Here is a 19,381-nt window from a genome sequence, read left to right as displayed (position 1 = left end):
CAGACTCTGCGCAGGCTGCCCAACTGCCCTGTTCCACATGGTGCCCCTCCCACACTTCCTGTTTGCTGCCCCAGCCTCCTTGCCAACCTCACACTGGCACGGGGCACCCCACAGAATGGCCTGTCTCCCCACACAGGTCAGCTCCAGGCAGGGGGATCAGAGGTCCTGTGGGCCTGGGCTTTAGGGCTAAGAACCTCGACCTGAGAAGCCCTTCAGTCCAGGACAGGCCCCAGGGTGGCCCCCGCTGCAGGACGCACGATCCCTGTCATGCTGTTTGTCCCTGGCGCTGGGTCGGTGCGGCACCCAACGAGTGCTGAGCACCTGCTTGAGGAGCGGATGGGGGGATGAACGGGGCACACAGATGTCCAAAAATCCACCCTGGTTCAACTATGCACCCTGCATGGGTGACCCTTCCACGTCCCTTAGTCATCCCCCATCCTGGGGCCCGGAGGAGGGACGTGCCGTGTTCCTGGCCCAGGCAGTGGGCCTGTTGGGCTGTGGGGCTCTGGGTGTGGTCCTGGAGGGTCAACTGCTGGTGACCCGTGGCCTGGGGCCCAGAAGTCACACTGCAGGGCCAAGGGTCCCTCTGTGGTGGGTGTGACATGTCTTTGAATGGTCCACCGAACAGGTGGCCTCAGAGGCTGCGGGACGTGGCCAGCCCTCGTGGACTGGCTGGGCTGGGGGTTGGGGAGAGGATGGTGGTCTGACCCCTGGGGGGAGCCTGGTGCAGGGGGGGGGGGCTCCAGGGGGCGTGCAGGGTCCCGGAAGGGCCAGTGGAGGGAGCTGGCACCTTGTGTGAAGTGGGGGCCGAGTGAAGGACCAGCCTGGGCAGCAGGGGGTCACCCTGCATGTGAACCCCAGCCAGTGTGGGGATGCTCTGGGCAGGAGCAGAAGATGCGCCTGGGTCACTGGGCCTGGTCAGCTGAGAAAGGGTGGGGCTCACACCCTGCGCTCCAGCAGCTGTCGGGCAGGGTCCAGGCCCTTGTCCTCAGGCAGGGACGGAGGCTGTGCCAACGGGTTGTCCAGAGGGAGCCTGGACCAAGCTGAGCCAGGGTCAGGCAGGGGCCAGGTCGTCTGAGGAAGGGGGTAGCCAGCCAGCCATTCTGTTGCTCCTACCCAGGGGGTTCAGGAAGGGGCTGAAGGCCCTTTGTTTGAGCCGAGGCCCCAGGCTTAGCCTGTGGGCCCTCATGGAGCTGCAGGCCTCTGGAGGTGCCTGGGCCCCACAGCCTGGGGTCACCCCACGCTCTGAGCCTGGCTTCTGTCAAGGCTCGGGGTGCCCAGATGTGAATTGGTCCCCACTGCACCCCAGCAGCTGAGCCTTGGCACTTGCTGTTCTTGATGAGACACCTGGTCTGAGTCCACTGTCTCCTGGGTGGCAGCTGGGGAGAGAGAAACAGCCAAGTAGCAACCTTGTCTGGGGGAACCCCCCCCAGCCCCCCCATGCCAGGAGGAAGGAGGGCTGTCCAGTCCTGGAGAGCCAGCGCCCACGTCCGCCTCCAGGGGAGTCCATCTGGACCACGAGCCCAGTCCAGACATGTCACCAGCTAGAGGTGACCCAGCTGGGCAGTGGGACCCAGCCTTGGCTGAAAAGCCCGCGGGGAGGTGGAGGGGGTGGAGGATGAAGGTCGGATGCCCTCTGCAGGCCCTGGAGCATTTCTTGGGGTGCACACCACACCCACCCTGGCCAGGACCGCAGGGGCCAGGCTCCCAGCAGAGGTGGGGTCCCCCATCGGCCTGTGGCCCCTCACCCCCTGGCTGCAGCCCGGCTCTGTCACTCACTGCAGGGGATGTCACACAGCTGCTGGGGAACCGAGAAGCGCACGTCTGCTCTCCAGCCCTGCGGACATGGGACGCTCGGTCAGCCCTTCTCTGCTCTCTGCGCGAAGGCCCAGAGGGTCGGCCTGGGGGCTGCTGGGCTGGAGGGGCCCCTGGAGCAAACCGGGCCCTGGGGCAGCCTTGGGGAAGTGGGAGCTCCCTAGCTGCTGATGAGGGGACACCGAGGTGTGGAGTGGGGGTTGGGCAGCGCAGCACCACCACCTGGATGCAAATGTCGGGCCCACAGGCCTCATCCCTGGGGATGTCCACAAAGGCCGGGTCCACTGTGAGGTCAGCCTGGTGGAGGGAGGGGTAGGTCACAGGCTGTGGGGGACAGTCCAGGCCACTCCATGTCCCTCACGCACACGTGTGTGCGCGGAGCATGCGCAGCGGCCCTCTGCGCCGTCCCCACCGGCGGCCTCGGGCCTGGAGGGAGGAAGAGGGGACTGCAGGGTCAGCCGCCCCCCAGGCGGTGCCCGCCCACCCGGCTCACGGAGGCTGGAGAGAGGGTGGTGTCCTGGAGTGTCTGGTGGCAGGCAAGGGGCCACGTCTTCCTTCGATGACACAGGCACACCTGGAAGCGGGCGGGGCCGGGCCAGAGGAAGGTGACCCGGAGGTGTGTCCCAGAGGGTGCCGGCCGGACGACCATCTTCCAGGCTGTGGGTGGAGGGGTGAGGCCCAGCTCCCTGCCCCGCCTCCCTGCCATCACTGCCCAGGGCACGGCCAGCCTCCCCCCCAGGCAGGCTCACCTGGGAAGCGGGGCTGCTGGAAAGGGCACCTCACCCAGAAGCCCCGGCTGGTGGAGAACTGTCGAGAGGTGAGGGGCAGGGTGTGGTGGGGTGTGAGTTGGGGGCTCCCACAGGGACCTCTGGGACTGACTCTGCACACCAGCCCTTAGCTCCACCCACTGTCAGACCAGAAGGGGTCAGAGGGCTGCTGGGAGGGTGGACCCCAGGCTGAGCGAGGCATGGGGAGGGGGGAGGGCCGCAGGCACCCTGCCTGATGCCCCAGGCCCTGCCGCCTGCCTCCCAGCCACCCTCCCCGCGTGCTGGCATGTGTGTGGCAGGCTGTGGCCCGGCCCACTCACCTTGAGGCACAGCTGTGGCTGGGTGTCCACCGGTGAGTACTGCACCTGAGGGGGGCTCAGGTCAGGGCCCTGGCCATCGGGGCTCGCCCCCACCCCCCTGGTGGCACTCACCCTGCCCTGTGCGGGCCGCTGTGAGTGCTGCAGCTCCTGGCAGTGGGCCCCTGGGTCCGGGTACCAGCACAGGCTCACGTGGCCACTCACGGGGCAGGCGGGCTCCCAGCTCAGTGCCTGGCGCCCTGGGTGATAGTGGACGGCCTCCCACAGAGCCTCCGTGTCTGCATGGACCCTCCCCCAGGGCGCAAGTCAGCTGGGCCCTGCCTCAGCCCCAGGCCTCAGCCCTTCCGGTGGCCGCCCCCCCCACTGGACACTCCAGACCTGCCCGTCTCCCACCCTTCTCTCCTCCCTCTCTCCCCCACCCCTTGGGCCCATAGGGCACTTGCCATTTTTAAAGGGGCAGATCTGGGTCCGCACCGCATCCGGGGTCGCAGGCCAGCTCTGTGGGAGAGGCTGGGGTCAGCGCGGGGCCTGCCCCTCCCTTTGGCCCCTCCTGGCCCTGGAGACCACACCCTCACTGACCTCAAGGCACAGGCAGGGCAGCTCCTGGCTGTAGGGCAGAGAGACCATCCCAGGGATGCTGTTCGCGGACACCTGCGGTGGACGGACGCGAAGGAGCTGGGGGTCCGCGGGCGGGGCCTGGGCGGGCGGGGCCTGGGCGGGCGGGGCCTGGGCTGGGGGCTTGGGATCAGGCTGAGGCGTGACCTCGGGGTCATAAGTGGGGGGGCTGGGCCTGGAAGGGTGAGGCGTTGAGCGGGTTGTGGACCAGGGGCAGGTGTGGGCGGGGCTTGCATCGGGGTGGGGCTTGGGCCTGGACAGGTGTGGTGGTTTGGCTGCGACACTGTGTGCAAGGCTTGGGCCTGGGGCTCACCTGCACCAGCTGGCCCACGTCCTCGCAGGTGAACCACTTGAGGCAGAGCCGCAGGTAGTAGTCGGTGCCCCCAGGGGCCTCCGGCACCTGCACCAGAACGACCTTGTGGCTGCGATCCACCCAGTAGGGCAACTTCTGGGCTGTAGGGAGCGGCAAGGGGGGTCACACCGGGACCAGAGGTGCCAGACTCAGGGTTCCACCTGTCCCGAGAGCCTCGAGGGGGTGACTTCTGCTAGAGTTCCCGAGTGGGGCGGCGAGAAGAGCTGGTGGGGGGCCGTGGTGCCCGCAGCTCCCCGAGGGTCTTCTCAGGTAGGCTGTGGGCCCACCCGGGGAGGGGCTCACCAAAGCAGTCTGGCACGTTCCTCCCCACGTCCTCATCTCCGCAGCCTGAAAATGACCGAGGCAAAGGTGGGCTGAGCCTGCTGTGTCCGGGGCCCCCCAGCTGGCCTGGGTCCACATGGTTCCAGAGCCCCCCCTCCAGGGAGGCCATGACCTAAATGAAGCCAGCGATTGTGCCGGCCTGGGCCCTGCCCCCTGCCCTGGGCGAGGGTCGCCTACCTCGGGCCCCAGAGGCCCCACGGAGCTGTGCCCAGGCTGCCCTCCCCGCCCCGGCTCTCACCTTCCACGTGGTACTGCTGGTCCAGCTGCACCCCACACAGCTGAGGCACAGTCCTCAGGGTGACGTAGAGGCTCTGGGCCACATGGACCTCGAAGCAGTCAAAGTCCACCTGGAGCTGGGCAGGTACAGGTATGAGCTGGGGGGACCTGGGGCCTCTGCCCACCCGCCCTGGCCAGGCCAGCTCCCCCCGCACAGCCAGAACCCAGAGCCTGGAAGCAGAGGAGGAGCAGCGCCCTCTCCCGGGGCCGGGGGTGGTAGAGCCCTGGGAACAGGTGGCTGAAAGGGGAGGGCAGCCCAGGGCAGCCCAGGGACGGATGATGAGCTGCAAAGGCTCTGGTCAGACCCTGGCCTCACCTGCTGCCCCAGGTGCAGCTGGCGAGAGGCTCTGGGGACCAGCACGCTGTGGCAGTGTGTCTCCTGGGTGCCCAGGCTCATGGAGCAGGCCTCCAGGCCCCGCAGGCTCTCTGGTGGAGGGACAGGCCAGGGCTAGTCAGACCATGGCAGGGGACCCCTTCCTCCCCTCCTCTCTGGGAAGTGCACTCAGCAGGGTCCCCTGCCCGTCCCACACAGCTGTGGGGGTTAAAAGAGCCAGGAGCCCGCACCCTCTTCCCGGTGTCACCCCTCTCACCGTGCAGCGTGACAGTGGCACGCACACGCAGCAGCAGAGAGCAGCCGTCGCGGGGGCCACACTTCATAGCAGTGGAGAGTGTCAGGGCCCCCAGGACTGACCGGGACATGGACTTGGGGGGCTGCCGGCAGAAGCTGTTCCATATGCTCCCTGGGGAGGGAGGGGGAGGACGAGTGTCACCGGGCTCCCTGGTGCCCAGGGAAGCTTCGTGTGGCCAGGCCAGCAGGGGGCGCTCTGGGGCTGCAGGGATGGGGGGGCTCCTCATGACCTTGCCCGGAGCAATCAGGGCACCGGTCCCCTGGTGAGTGCTGGACCTGCCCCTGAGCCACGCTCAGACTGTCTGCTGGCATCAGAACGGGGCCCAGGTCAGCGGAGCAGGCTACACCTGAGCTGAAGAAATGGGCAGACAGTCTGGGCAGACCAAAGTGGCCAGAGTCCGCAGGGCGACATCTGTGATACTTTCAACAATAAAGATAAACATAGATAAACAAACAAATAAGTAAAATATAAAGACACAAGTCAGTTAAAAGTAATAGAATAAGAATGAAAAAAGACATGGAAGCTGACACTAATTTTTAATAAAGCTGGGGTGGTGCTCTGGCTGGTTTGGCTCTTTGATTAGATCGTCGGCCCGCAGACCAGCGAGTCTCGGGTTCAATTCCAGTCAAGGGCACGTACCTCAGTTACAGTTTGGTCCCAGCACTGGTCAGGGAAAAAAAAAAATCTGAAGCGGTTAATACCAGGAAACAGGTTCATGGCAAAGAATACAACCACAGATAAAGATGGTTATTTCACAATAATACAGGGAGCAATTCACCAGGAGGACATAATACTCCTACACATTTGTGCACTCAACACTGTCGTTCCACCATACAGGAAACAAAACTGATTAAACCACACGGGGAAATAGACAAGCTCACAAAGGCAACTGGAGATTTCAACACTCTTCTCTCTATAACTGACAGGACAAGTAGACAGAAAGACAGAAAGAATGTAGTAGCCTGTGCACCACAACCAGCCAAGCCCACTCCATGGACCTTACAGAGCACCCAGCCAATGGCAGCAGAATCTGCATGCTTTTCAAGTGTACACGGAACCATATTCTGGTCCATAAAACAGTCTCAATAAATGTAAAAGAATTCAGAGCATGCAAACTATCTTCTCTGGTCAAAATATAATTTAATTAAACATCAATAAAATATTTATGGAAAATCTCCAAATATTTGGAAACTAATCAACACACTTCTAAACAATCCATAGGCCAAAGAAAACAATGAAAACAAAAATTACAAAGTACTTTGAACTGAATAAAAATGGAAAGACAACATATAAAAAAATACAATTGAATGCTGCTAAAGCAGTATTTGAGGAACATTTGTAGCACTAAACTCTTATATTAGAAAAGAAAGTCTCAAATTAGTGACCCCAGCTTTCACCTTAAAGAACCAGAGAGCGAGAGAAGAGTAAACCTTAAACTAATATAATGTTCTAAGTCAATTTTATCTCAAACTGGGGTGGGGGGGGGAGTTGGGGGAGAAGAAACCCAAAGTAATTGGAAGGAAATGATAAAGATTGGAGTGGCAGCCAGTGGGATAGAAGACAGAATAGAAAACAGAAAAGCAATAGAAAATAGTCAACGAAGGCATATGTAAGTTCTACACAGTTTCTTTCAGAAAGTCGAAGATGAGGGAGTAGAAATTTGATGGGTGCAAAGGTAATTATGCTGAGTGAAAGGCACTAGAGTACATGCTGAATCAGTCCATTCATATACCACTTTAGAAAACACAAACTAATTTCTATGGACAGAAAAGCACATCTGTGGTTGTGGAGGTGGGGGCAGGTGTGTGTGTGTGTGTGTGTGTGTGTGTGTGTGTGGAGGGAGGTCTCCAGGGCACCAGGAAACTTTGGGGTAATGGAAAAATCCATTGTCCTGACTCTGGTAATGGTTTCACAGGTGTGTACATATGTAAACCTCAGCAAACTGAATACTTAAAATATGTACAGTTGCTTTGGGTCAACTCTATGTCAATAATGCTAAAAGGGCCATTTCCTTCTCCCTGTCCATGAATGAAAATGGAAAGACAACATATTAAAAAACAAAAACAAAAAACGAGATGCTGCTAAAGCAGTATCTGGGGAACATTTGTAGCACTAAACTTTTTTTTTTTTTTTTTTATCCTCACCTGAGGACACTTTTTTATTTTTTGTTCAGATAGAGCAGGAGAGAGGGAGAGAGAGAGAAACACCGATGTGAAACAGACACATTGAGTGGTTGCCACCCGCACAACCAACCAGGGCCGGGGACAAACTGCAACCGAGGCACGTGCCCTTAGTGGGAACCGAACCCGGGTCTCTCCAGACCGCAGGCCGAGGCTCTAACCACTGAGCCAAACTGGCCAGGGCTGTAGCACTAAACTCTTATATTAGGAAAGAAAGTCTCAAATTAATGACCTCAGCTTTCACCTTAAGGAACCAGAGAGAGAGAGAAAACACACACCTTAAACTAATATGATGTTATAAGTCAATTTTATCTCAAACTGGTGGTGGGGGTGGGGGGAGAAGAAAGTTCTAAGTACTTTGTAATTTTTGTTTTTATTTTTTTCTTCGGCCTATGGGTTGTTTAGAAGTGTGTCGATCTCCCTGTCCATCTGTGTGTGTGAGAACCCAGCACATTTCCAGATCCATCCCCAAGTGTGGGGGCCCCTTGGTGGCAGCTTCTCCCAACTCAGTTTAGCACAATCTGAAATGGGAAAAACAAAACAACAAAACCGACGTCTTAAACACGCTGGGCCACCGTCTTCACAGCCCTGAGGGTCTCTTCATGAGTACACTCTCAGCTCCTCAGTGAGGGGGGGGTTTGGCGAGGAGCAAGGGGGACCCACGCTCCCTGTGGACCAGAGAGACCTGGGTTCAGTTCCCGCTGAGGGCACGTACCGCAGCTGCAGTTTGTCCCCTACTGGGGTCGTGTGGGTGGCAGCCACTCGACGTGTCTCTCTCACATTGATGTTTCTCTCTCTTCCTCCTTCTCTCTCTCCTGCTCTATCTGAAGATGAATGCAAAAATGTCCTCGGGTGAGGATAAAAAAAACAAAAACAAAGAGAGGTAGAACAGGGGAAGAGAAGGGCCCAGGTGAGCCCCGGGACGATGAAATCTGTGGAGTTAAAGACAATACCTGCAAAGAAGTCACTGTTATAAAACAAATCATATAAAAATAGTCAGCTCCGGCCCCAAGTGAGCTGACAGAACCGGGAGAGCGTGTCGTATGGAGGAAAACGTGAATTATCTGTGGCTTGAAATGGGAAAACAACCCTCTGTCACCGTGGAAACAGCTGTGAGCCCAGAATTCATTACAAAGACACAGGGAGAAGTCACTGTACCTGTTCTCAGAGATGTAAAGACCACCTCAGCATCTTCCTAAAGGGAAGAAGATGGCCTAACAGATGTATTTTTTTAAAAGTTTTGTTTTCTGCCCTGGCCGGTTTGGGTCAGTGGTTAGAGCGTTGGCCTGCGGTCCAGAGAGACCCGGGTTCGGTTTCCGCTAAGGGCACGTACCTCGGTTGCAGTTTGTCCCCGGCCCTGGTTGGTCATGTGGGTGGCAGCCACTTGATGTGTCCCTTTCACGTCGATGTTTCTCTCTCTCTCTCTTGGTACCTCCTACTCTACCTGAACAAAAGATGAAAGAATGTCCTTGGGTGAGGATTAAAAAAAAAAAGTTTTGTTTTCTTTATTGATTTTAGAGAGAGTGGAAGAGAGAGGAAGAGAGAGAGAGAAACAGTGATGAGAGAGAACATTGATTGGTCACCTCCTGCACGCCCCCTACTGGGGATCAGGCCCACAACATGCGCATGTGCCCTGACCAGGAACCGAACCGCGACCTCTTGGTGCAGGGTCGATGCTCAACTGCTGAGCCACACTGGCCGGGCCAGATATATTTTTTAAAAAATTTTTTTATTGCTTTTTAGAGAGAAAAATCATCGATCAGCTGCATCCTGCACGCCCCCTACTGGGGATCAAGCCCACAGCCTGGACATGCGCCCTGACCGGGAATCGAACCAGCGACCTTTCAGTGCACGGGAGCCCCACTGAGCCACACAGCCAGCGCGAACAGAGGTACTTTACAAGGAGGAACCATGAACCCAGGGGTGGTGAGACGTGGTGAATTCAAATGGGAACTGACAGAGGAGGGGGAGGGGCAGAAGAAAACCGACCGCTGTTGTTTACAACAAGGTGGTTTTCAGTTCCCACCGTGTGGCAGAGCAGGCTGTCCGGACCGATTCTGTGGCTCAGAACACGAACAGGGCTGGAGACAGCGCACGCACGTAGAAGACGGCATCTTACAAACTCGTGAGAGCTGAAGAGAATCAGGACCGAAGGCCAACGATGGCCGGAGGCCAGGGGACACAGTGCACAGTGTCCGGGGCAAGGTGGGGGCAGGAGCGGGTGAGGCTTCCGGAGAGCCGTGGCCTCGGAGGGGCTGGGGCTGCTCCCCAGCCCTGGCTGCACCTCCAGGAAGCTCCCAGGAACCCCAATCGGTGATTTAACTAGACCGGTCCGGACAGTCAGCATTAGTCCTGGGACCACTCGGGAACAAAGGTGGACCTCGTCTGGGGGAGGCTCCTTCATCCCTGGCGGCGGGGAACCCCAAACACTATTCCTCGAGGATGCGGAGCAGACCGACAAGAGGGAAACCCAGTAGAGGGGACCGGCCCCACCCAGCCCCACCGAGTCCCCTGGGAACACAGTGACGGTCACGAACTACCCCGGTCACGCTAAAGAGACGAGGCTGGAAACCTGTGGCTGGAACAACTGGGACCTGGGCTCCTAGCACGTTTGACAATTATAACACGACGTTGTTGTCTGTGTTCACGGCCCTGAACGTTATCCAGCCCCTCCCTTTTTTTTTAATCCTCTTTTTCCGTTTATCTTCAGACAGAGTGGGCGGGAGGGGGAGAGAGAGGAACATCGATGTGAGAGGGACACATCGACTGGTTGCCTCCCGCATGACCTGACAAGGACCGGGGAAGAACCACAACCGAGGTCCGTGCCCTTGACTGGAATCGAACCCGTGACTCATTGGTCCGCGGGCCGACGCTCTAACCTCTGAGTCAAACCGTCCAGGGCAGCTGTCCTTTTCCTAAGCATAAAATGTTGCCATTAAAGCCCTGGCCGGTTTGGCTCAGCGGTTAGAGCGTCGGCCTGCAGCCCAGCAAGACCCGGGTTCGGTTCCCACTAAGGGCACGTACCTCGGTTGCAGTTTGTCCCTGGCCCTGGTTGGGTCATGCGGGTGGCAGCCACTCGATGTGTCCCTCTCTTTCTTCCTCTCTCTCCCTCCCACTCTATCTGAACAAAATGGAAAAAATGTCCTGGAGTGAAGATAAAAAAAATAAAAAATAAATAAAATAAAATGTTGCCATTGAAAAGTTCGATACAATATACCTTCCTTCCCCTTTTATGCTGTATACCTTCTGCCTAAATGTCCCAACGACCTTTCTCTCTAAAATTGGTGAATTCACCAGAACAGGTCTGGCATGGGGTATTCGGGGTCGAAAGTCTCGGGGATGGTGCGTCACCCTCTCGATATCCAGTTTAAAGAAACAGTTTAAAGCGTCCCAGGCAGGTTCCCGGTGTTGGCCCCGCGGCGTCCCTGAGAGAGCACCCGCGTTTGGACACCTTCACGGCATTTCAATCTTTTCTCACTTCCTTGTGGTTTTCAGCATACGCCTCCCTTTGGCCTTCCTTTTTCCTTAAGGCATCACTGTCGGGGGGCCACCCGAGTTCTAATGTGACCCCATTTCTATCACGGGTTTCCCTTTGCTTCCAGCCCCGAGCCTTGTTGCCTCACGAGTATTTCTGAGTTCTGTGAACACGGTTTGGAAGCCGGGCACCGTCTTCCCGGGCACGCCGAGCCTTCTGCAGGGAGACCGGGCCTGGGTGCTGGCGAGCCCTGGCGCGGGGCCCCGCCCGGCCGCGTCTGCTCCGTGGGCCTCGCCTCATGCCCTGCGGGAACTCCGAACGTGGCTGCTTCAGAACCACCCAGAGCTCCCGCTTCCTCTTTCTGTGCACTTTGAGGACAGGCTGGGTGGCCTTTTCCGTTTCTCAGCTCGGTCCCCTCGTCTGTGTGTCTGAGCCTCCGCTTTCCTTGCCTCTGTTGTCCGTGTTCGGCTCAGCCTCGACGCCGAGCTCCTCTGTGGAGCGTCTCACGAGGGGGCCCCGGTGCCGAGAGTGGGCTGACCCTCGCTCTGGCCACAGGGTGGGGTCGCCGGCTTCCTCTAGTGACCCCTCTGTCCGTCTGGGTTCCCCTGAGCTCGGTCCCCTGCGGCACAGGTGCCGACAAGCCACAGGCCCGGGCGCAGGGAGTGAGCGCCTCGCTGGACTATCTCCAGCTCTGTGGGTGTCTGTGGCTTCGGGGACGGCAGGCCACACTGCCGCCACCTCTCCTGGGGCGGCAAGGGAAGGAGCAGAGAGCGCGGGACACGCTGTCCCAGACATCAGTGCCTGGCTGAGACGGATCCTGACGTGGGAAACCCCACATGGGCCAAGTCCCACGGGCTGAGGACGCAGGAGGAAGCAGACCTCTGTCCAAGCTTCAGAGTGTGGCCCAGGCAGAAACAGTGTCACACACACAGGACAGGAAATTAAAATAAGAATGAAACCCGGCCGGTGTGGCTCAGGGGTTGAGCATCGGACCCTGCACCAAGAGGTCATCGGTTCGATTCCCAGTCAGGGCACATGCCCAGGTCGTGGGCCCTGTTCCTAGTGGGGGGCGTGCAGGAGGTGGCCCATCGATGTTCTCTCTCATCGATGTTTCTCTCTCCCTCTAAAAATCAATAAAGACAAAAATTTTAAAAATAAAATTAAAGTAAGAATGAAGGGACGTGAAGGAGGTGGCAGGGACAAAGGTACCGGAATTCAAAGGACGAGGGAGAGAAGAGCGTGCAGGCACCTCCGATGAGAGAACATCTAAATAAAACCGATTTAGTAACCCTGGGGGTCAAAGGCCGACGGCCAAACAGCCGACAGAGGAACATCGTGGGGACTCGAACAGCCCAACTGCAGAGCTGATCGCGGCAGGGGAAGCAGGCAGGGAGGGGCTGGGGGGCAGGACTGGGAGTTAACCGCTGGCTGGGATGGTTTCGGGAACCAGGGGGAAGCAGCTGGACCCCGGTGATGGGGAAGGAGGCGCCGGAGTGTGGATGAGGGTCCGGCCAGGAGCCACGGAGGAGCCCAGACCAGCTGCATCCCTCATGGAACGCGGCGGCCACTCTCTCGACTGGGGGGATCCAGGAGCAGAACCACCCAAGCGAGTCACTGACACCACTAAATGCCCCATAGCCGCTCACTGCTGCCTACACGGACAGGGCACCCTGCGGCCCTCAGTGTGGGCACCCCCCATGCCACTTGTCAGCCTGGCGCGTGACCTTCCTCATCGTGGAAGGTCACGGTGCCTCTTCAGGTGAAGAAGCATTTAATTCAACTTAGCTATTTATTCATTTAATTTTCATTGAATGTATTGGGATGACATTGGTTAATAAATGTAGATAGGTTTCAGGTGTACAATTCTAGAATACACCATCTGTATGTTGTATTGTGTGTCCACCACCCCAAGTCAAGTCTCCTTCCATCACCGTTTATCCCCCTTCACCTTCTACCTCCCACCCCCTGCCCCTCTGGTCACCACCATGCTGTGGTCTGTGTTTGTGAGTTTTTTTCTTAATCCCTTCAGCTGTCTGTTCTCTGTATCTGTGAGCCTGTTTCTATTTTGTTTATTTGGTTCATTAGATTCCACATATAAGTTAAATCATACGGTATGTGCCTTTCTTGGACTGGCTTATTTCACTTAGCATAATACTCTCCAGGTCCATCCATGCTGTTGCAAAAGGTAAGATTTCCTCCTTTTTGGTGGCTGTGTAGTATTCCATTGTGTAAATGTACCACAGCTTTTTTATACACTCATCTATTGATGGGCACTTGGGCTGCTTCCACATCTTGGCTGTTGTAAATAACACTGCTCTGAACATAGGGGTGCAGATATTCTTTCGAATCAGTGTTTTGGGTTTCTTCGGATATATTCCCAGAAGTGGAATCACTGGGTCATAAGGCAGTTCCATTTTTAATTTTTTGCGGAAACTGCATGCTGTTTTCCACAGTGGCTGCACCAGTCTGCATTCCCACCAACAGCACACAAGGGTTCTCTTTTCTCCACACCCTTGCCTGCACTTACTGTTTGTCGATTATTGATGACAGCCATTCTCACAGGTGATACCTCATTGTGCATTTAATTTGCATTTCTCTGATGATTAATGATGTTGAGCATCTTTTCATATATCTCCTGGCCATCTGTATGTCCTCTTTGGAGAAGTGTCTATTCAGGTTCCTTAACCATTTTTTAATTGATTGTGTGTTTTTTTTGGTGTTGAGTTGTTTACAAAATTTCTTTACAATATTTGGATATTAACCCTTTATCAGATGTATCATTGGCAAATATGTTCTCCCATTTTTGGGTTATCTTCTCATTTTGTTGATGGTTTCCATTACTGTGTAAAAACTTTTTAGTTTGATGTAGTCCCATTTATTACTTTTTCTTTTGTTTCCCTGGTCCCAAGTGATATATCAGAAAAAATATTTCTATAAGAAACGTCCGAGGTTTTATACCCATGCTTTCTTTTAGGATTTTTACATTTTTGAGTCCTACATTTAAGCCTTTATTCTTGTGTATGGTGTAACAAGGTGATTTAGTTTCATTTTTTTGGACTTCTCTGTCCAATTTTCCCAACACCATTATTGAATAGACTGTCTTTACCCTATCGTATGTTCTCGCTTCCTTTATTAGTGGACTATAAAGGTGTGGGTTTACTTCTGGGTTCTGGGTTCTCTATTCTGTTCCATTGATCGATATGTCTGTTTTTATGCCAGTACTATGCTGTTTTGATTACTATGGCCTTGTAGTATAGTTTGATATCGGGTAGCATGATTCCTCCAACTGTGTTCTTCTTTCTCAAGATTGCTGTGGCTATTTGGGGTCTTTTGTGGTTCCAAATACAGTAGCTTTTTGTAATATTTGTTCTAGTTCTGTGAACTATGCCATTGGTATCTTGATAGGAATTGTGTTGAATCTATAGATTGCTTTGGGGAGTATGGACATTTTAATGATGTTCATTCTTCCTATCCATGATCATGGTATATGTCTCCACTTATTTGTATCTTCTTCTTTTTTTTAATCCTCACCCAAGACTATTTTTTTATTTATCTTCAGATAGAGTAGGAGGGAGGGGGAGAGAGAGAGAGAGAGAGAGAGAGAGAGAGAGAGAGAGAGAGAGAGAGAAACATCGATGTGAGACACATCGACTGGTTGCCTCCCGTATGACCCGACCAGGGCCAGGGACCACAACCAAGGTACGTGCCCTTGACTGGAATAGGACTTGTGACTCTATGGTCCACAGGTGGACGCTGTAACTGCTGAGCCAAACCGGCCAGGGCTATTTGTATCTTCTTCAAATTATTTCTTTAGTATCTTATAGTTTTCCAAGTAGGTCTGTTTTTTGTTTTTGTTTTTTAATCCTTCCCTGAGGATATTATTCATTGATTTTCAGAGAGAGGAAGGGAGAGGGAGAGTAAGAGAAACATCGATGTGATCGGTTGCCTCCTGTATGTGCTCAGACTGGGGACGGGGACATGCTCCAACCGAGCGAGCCACCTGGCCCGGACTGGAGTGAAATTTATTTTAACTTTCCTCCTAATACAGGGTGTCTGTGGATTCTATTACATTTCGAAAATGAAAGGTATTATAATAAACACTGGCTTTACAATTATTCAAAGTTGTGTATACATTTTGGGGGACACCCTCTATATTCTACATCACTTTGAGTGAATATGAGCGCTATTTACAAAGACAATACAGCTATTTGAAGAGGGTTACCATGCACGGTGGAAAAGCCTGAGGAGAGGAAGGAAGATCACACGTTGCTGGCGGGGATGTAAAGTGGCGTGGAATGCATGACCTCGCACTCAGCGAGCTCACGTGTCCCAGGCTGTGGGCAGCCCTGACCCCCAGGGAGGACCTGGTGACCCAGGATGTACTCACTTTTCATGAGTCTCTTGCAGGCGATGCCCTGGAGACAAAACAGTAAGAGAGGGTGAGAGGTCAGCTCGGCCACCTCCTGTCCCACCTCCTGAACCTGACCTGGAGGACAAGTCCCTCCGCCTGCACTCCGTGGGAGGTATGGGTGCCCCAGCCTGGGTCCCTGCTCCTTGGTATCTGGGCACTTGGCCCCGAGAGTCCAGCCCAGGAACCTGCACACAGCGGTCACTCAGGAAATGGTGTAACCTGGACCTGTGAACCTTCAGGCCCTGCCGTCCGGGGCTCCGGGGGACGAGACCCATGGCCAACAGTGACACCTGTGGCAGCAAGAGGCAACAGCAGTGGTACTTCTGTCCCTTCCCCAGAGACACTGACCATCTAGTGACCCCAGGAAGCTGGGACAGTGGGCTGGGGGGGCTCCAGATGAACCCTGGGCTCCCTGCTGGCGGGGGATGAAAGGGTAAAAGTGGGGTCCGCTTCTGTTCCTTGGGTTTGGGGAGCAAGCACCCTGCTGGACGTGGCTCCTTACCCCCTTTCTAGACAAGCTTTCGCTTTAGAATGGCGCCAGGTTCGGGGGTTCCCCAGCATCCCCGATGCTGAGTGGTGGCCCACGGAGGGCGTGTGGCTTAGGCAAAGTCCAGGCTGAAGTTGCACCCCTTTCCCACAGCCTGTTTTGGCTCCACGTGGTGAAGCACCCACGTCCACCTTTGAATTCCCACCTGCTGTCACTGCCCCGTTTCCTGGCGACACACCACCTGCCCGGGGTCAGCCTGCGCGCTCCTCCCTCTCCGGCTGCCCCCAGACCCACTGAGGTTGGAGGAACGGCCGGGACTGGAGGCCTTGACCCCGCAGCCACACCCACGGGCCAGGAGCCACGTGGGGGCAGGTGGATGAGGTCTGGTTGGCCCTTCCGTGCCCTTGGGACACAGGAAGAGGGACCAGCAGGGGCAAAGCTCCCGGCCAGAGAGAGCACCTGTGGGGGTGTCTGGGAACAGGGGTGAGGGCTGCCCAGAGCCTGGGGCCTGTGGAGGGCGGGCTGGAAATGGAGAAGTTGGAAGTTGCTGGGGTTTTCCACTGGGTTTCCCAGGGCTTCCCGGCCCTACAGGGGGGTGGGAGGTATTGTCTGTGAGGAGGGACCCCCGAGGCACACATCTTGGAGGTGGGGCCCTCGCAGGGCCTGAGTTCATCCAGCTGGAGGAAGGGACCCAGCATCCGGGGGTCAGCTGGAGGACAGCGCCGGCGGGTGGAGCCGGGAGGATCCCGGGGCCCCATGCACCCTGAGGCCCTGCCCTCCCCGCTCACCCCACAGGTGCCACGTGCCCTGACCGCGTCCGTCCTCCCGCCCAGGCCAGCCAGGACGGTTTCCGGTGCAGAGGGGCTGAGGCCCCCTCCCCTGCTGCTCTGGCTCCGTCCCTGCCCCCGCCCCTCCCCCTCCCCTTGGCGCCCTCCCTCCCTTAGATTCCCCGGCCTCCTCCCTCACCCTCCTCTCCTAACCCCACCGCCAGGCCAGCCCCGGGCACCCTCTCCTCCTCCCGACCGCCTCCCACCCCTTTTCTTCCAGGGTTCTTTCTCCTCCTCATTGCTGGGGCGGACTGTCCAGTCCCTTCCCCAGGTGGCATGGCCTCGCCTTGACCGCCACCCCAAGACCCCTCGGCTCTCCGCATCGGATGGGCTTCTCAAACCCTTCAAAAATATGAGCTTCTCCCCTTCAGGACCACTTGCCCAGCCCCCATCTGAGGACCGGCTCCTCCTCCGTCAGCTCCTCAGCTGTAAACCACCGCAGCCTTCCTCCCTCCGGCTCTGGGGGGGGGACCCTGCCACCTGCGCTGCACCAGGCACCCCAGAGCAGCCCCTTCTGCTCCCCACCTCCAGTGCCCCACCTGCACCCACTTGTTTCCTCCACAGCTCCGGGGAGCTGCCCCCCCCAGGGTCCCTGCACTCAGATCTGAGCCTGGTCCCTAAACTCTGAGGCCCCACCTGACCCTTGCCCGGAGCTCCAGCCGCCCGAGCCCCCCTCGCTGAGTTCGGGCTTCTGCTGCACACGCTCCCAGGCTCCTCAGGGACGCCCGCCTCTTGAGAGAGGACCGGGTGTCCCCAGGGGCCCAACCGCTGCTGAGGCACCGTGGGCACCTGCCCAGGTCACCCCTACCTGGGCTCTGCTCCTTCCCTCCTAGCAGGTGCCACCCCTCAACCCAGTTCTGTGGTGCGTTTTCACAACTAGAACAGCAGCCCCCATCCCACACCTGGCCGGTGCGCACAACAGGTGCTCGGTGAGGTGCCCTCCCTGTCCCTGTGACACCTCCGGGGCTCTGTCCCGCTGTGCCTTGGCCAGCCTTGGCGCTGGGGCGCCTCCTGGGGTGCAGGTAGACCCGCTGGGACCCTCCGTTGGGCGAAGCTGAGTCACCCTGCTCTGCCCAAAAAAGTCCCGGGACACCACCATTTCTGAGCCGTGTTCCTGCCGGAGGCCGCTTCCCACCCAGGATGAGCACGTTCCTGAAGCATTTCCTCAGTGTCCACACAAGCCTGATATCGCCGCGGCTAGGGTCCCGGTGACGCAACATGACTCCAGCGCCTCCAACTCATCTCTTCAGAGGCAGGATCACAGGGGTGTCAGCTCACCCTGCCCTCGGGCTCCGGGCACACGCCTCCCAGAGCGGCGCCCCAGGGCCGGGCTGGCACCTCAGAGGGAGCCCCGGCCCCTCAGCCTCCTACCCCCAGGGCCCCGGCACCCCCACCTCTTTCTCCCGTGGGCCAGGCCAGTGCCCACCTGCAGGAGAACCAGGGCCCCCCCGGATGAAACTCAGAGGGGGCAGAGGCTCACCTGAGAACAGGAGAGGCCACATTCTGTGACCCGGGGGATGGCCAGGCTCTGGAAGGTGCTCCAGGTCAGGGCCAAGAGAGCGAGGGCCCGTCCCACCTGCATGGCGTGGCAGCGCCCACGCGTGTGCCCGTGGGAGCCGGGGCTCCCCGCTCCAGCTCCGGCCCCACACGGACGGGCAGACACTCCCGCTCGCTGGCTCCTGGTGGAGTGACGCCCAAGTGGGCCGGCCGACGCCTCAGCCCGCGACTTCCCGCCCGTCCCTGCGCGCTGTGGGCCTCCGGACTCTGGCCAGATGCCCGTGGGGTTTCCAGGCTGCCAGACTCCTGCTGTTTGAGTCACTGGGGTCCCAGGTAGCTGGATTCTCCCCGGGGCTCAGCGGGAGCAGCTGCCAGCCTGGCTGCGGGATCAGGGAGCCGCCCCCGCCCTGTCGGCGCCTGGGGTACCTTCGCCTCTCGGGCTCCCCGCCCAATGGCAGAGAATGGACGGTGGCCGACGACCCTGGTCGTCCAGCCCTGCTGTTAGCTGTGGGAGGCGTCCTGGGTGCCTGCACCCCAGTGCTGCCTTCTCTACCCCACCCCCCGGACAGGTCTCTCCTGGAGTGGGATCTGGGACTGCACCCTGAGTCCCGAGTGCCCCCCTCGCACCCCTCTGGGTTGGAAGCTGCGCCCCTCTGCTGAGCCCTCTGGTGGCCGTCCCCCGCCCCAGAGGGCACTTCCCACGGCCGGTATCGCGAGGCCTGGACTCTGCTCGGGGAGCACTCTGAGCTCTTTCTCACTTGAATCTCCCCGAGCCCGGGCGGGGTCTCCAGGCAGAGGCTCACGGCCCCACGGTCCAGGGGCGGCTCTGGCCCCTCCGTCTCCTTCCCCGGCAGGTGTGAGCACCTCTGGCCCCAGCCAGGCACTGTCCCATGAGTAGGGGGCATGCGAAGGGGTGTATAGCTGGGGAGCCCCCACGTGCTCTGGGCCCAGAGGTGTTGGGCATCTGCCTGGACCCAACAGGGCACCCCTTCTGTGGAGGGGAGCTGGCCCAGAGTGGCACCCAGGCAGGCGGGTCCCTGGGGTGGCCCTCGGTGCAGCCGAGCTACACTGGCTGCGAGTTCCGTGAGGGAAACTGAGGCCCGGGCAGGAACGGACCGGGAGGCACCCCGGGGGAACGTCACCTGCGGAAGATGGAGCCTGTCAGCAGCCACCAAGGCCACGGGGCGCACCCTCCTGCCACTTGGGCCTGGGTGCCCGAGCCCACCACCCAGCCTCCCTCCCTCCTGGGCTGATGCCCACCCTGCTCCCACCTGCTCTCAGGTTGCCCCTGGCAGCGAGGTCAAGGGATGGAGCCCCACCCCAGCAGTGCTCACCGTGGGCACCGTGGGGGCGTGCCGGCCTCCGCTGGGGGCAGTCACCGCTGTGCTAGA

The 19,381-nt window shown here is 58.0% G+C and overlaps 1 protein-coding gene across 1 annotated transcript; it reads right to left on the bottom strand.

Annotated features, from left to right (window-relative positions):
• Positions 1 to 939: 939 nt before the first annotated feature.
• Positions 940 to 18,075, bottom strand: IL17REL (interleukin 17 receptor E like). Its single transcript, XM_036278168.1, has 16 exons — positions 17,974 to 18,075; positions 15,156 to 15,183; positions 5,075 to 5,224; positions 4,801 to 4,910; positions 4,447 to 4,561; positions 4,170 to 4,214; positions 3,828 to 3,967; positions 3,479 to 3,550; positions 3,343 to 3,397; positions 3,014 to 3,177; positions 2,903 to 2,947; positions 2,565 to 2,622; positions 2,300 to 2,472; positions 2,038 to 2,112; positions 1,780 to 1,837; positions 940 to 1,043 (listed from the first exon to the last, which is right to left on the bottom strand). The coding sequence occupies exons 1-16, from the start codon at positions 18,073 to 18,075 to the stop codon at positions 940 to 942; spliced, it is 1,494 nt and encodes a 497-aa protein (XP_036134061.1).
• Between the last annotated feature and the right edge of the window lie 1,306 nt (positions 18,076 to 19,381).

This window comes from Molossus molossus, unplaced genomic scaffold, assembly GCF_014108415.1.
Source record: "Molossus molossus isolate mMolMol1 unplaced genomic scaffold, mMolMol1.p scaffold_m16_p_26, whole genome shotgun sequence".
NCBI classification, from domain to species: Eukaryota; Metazoa; Chordata; class Mammalia; order Chiroptera; family Molossidae; genus Molossus; species Molossus molossus.
This window is presented reverse-complemented; position numbering and strand designations above follow the sequence as displayed.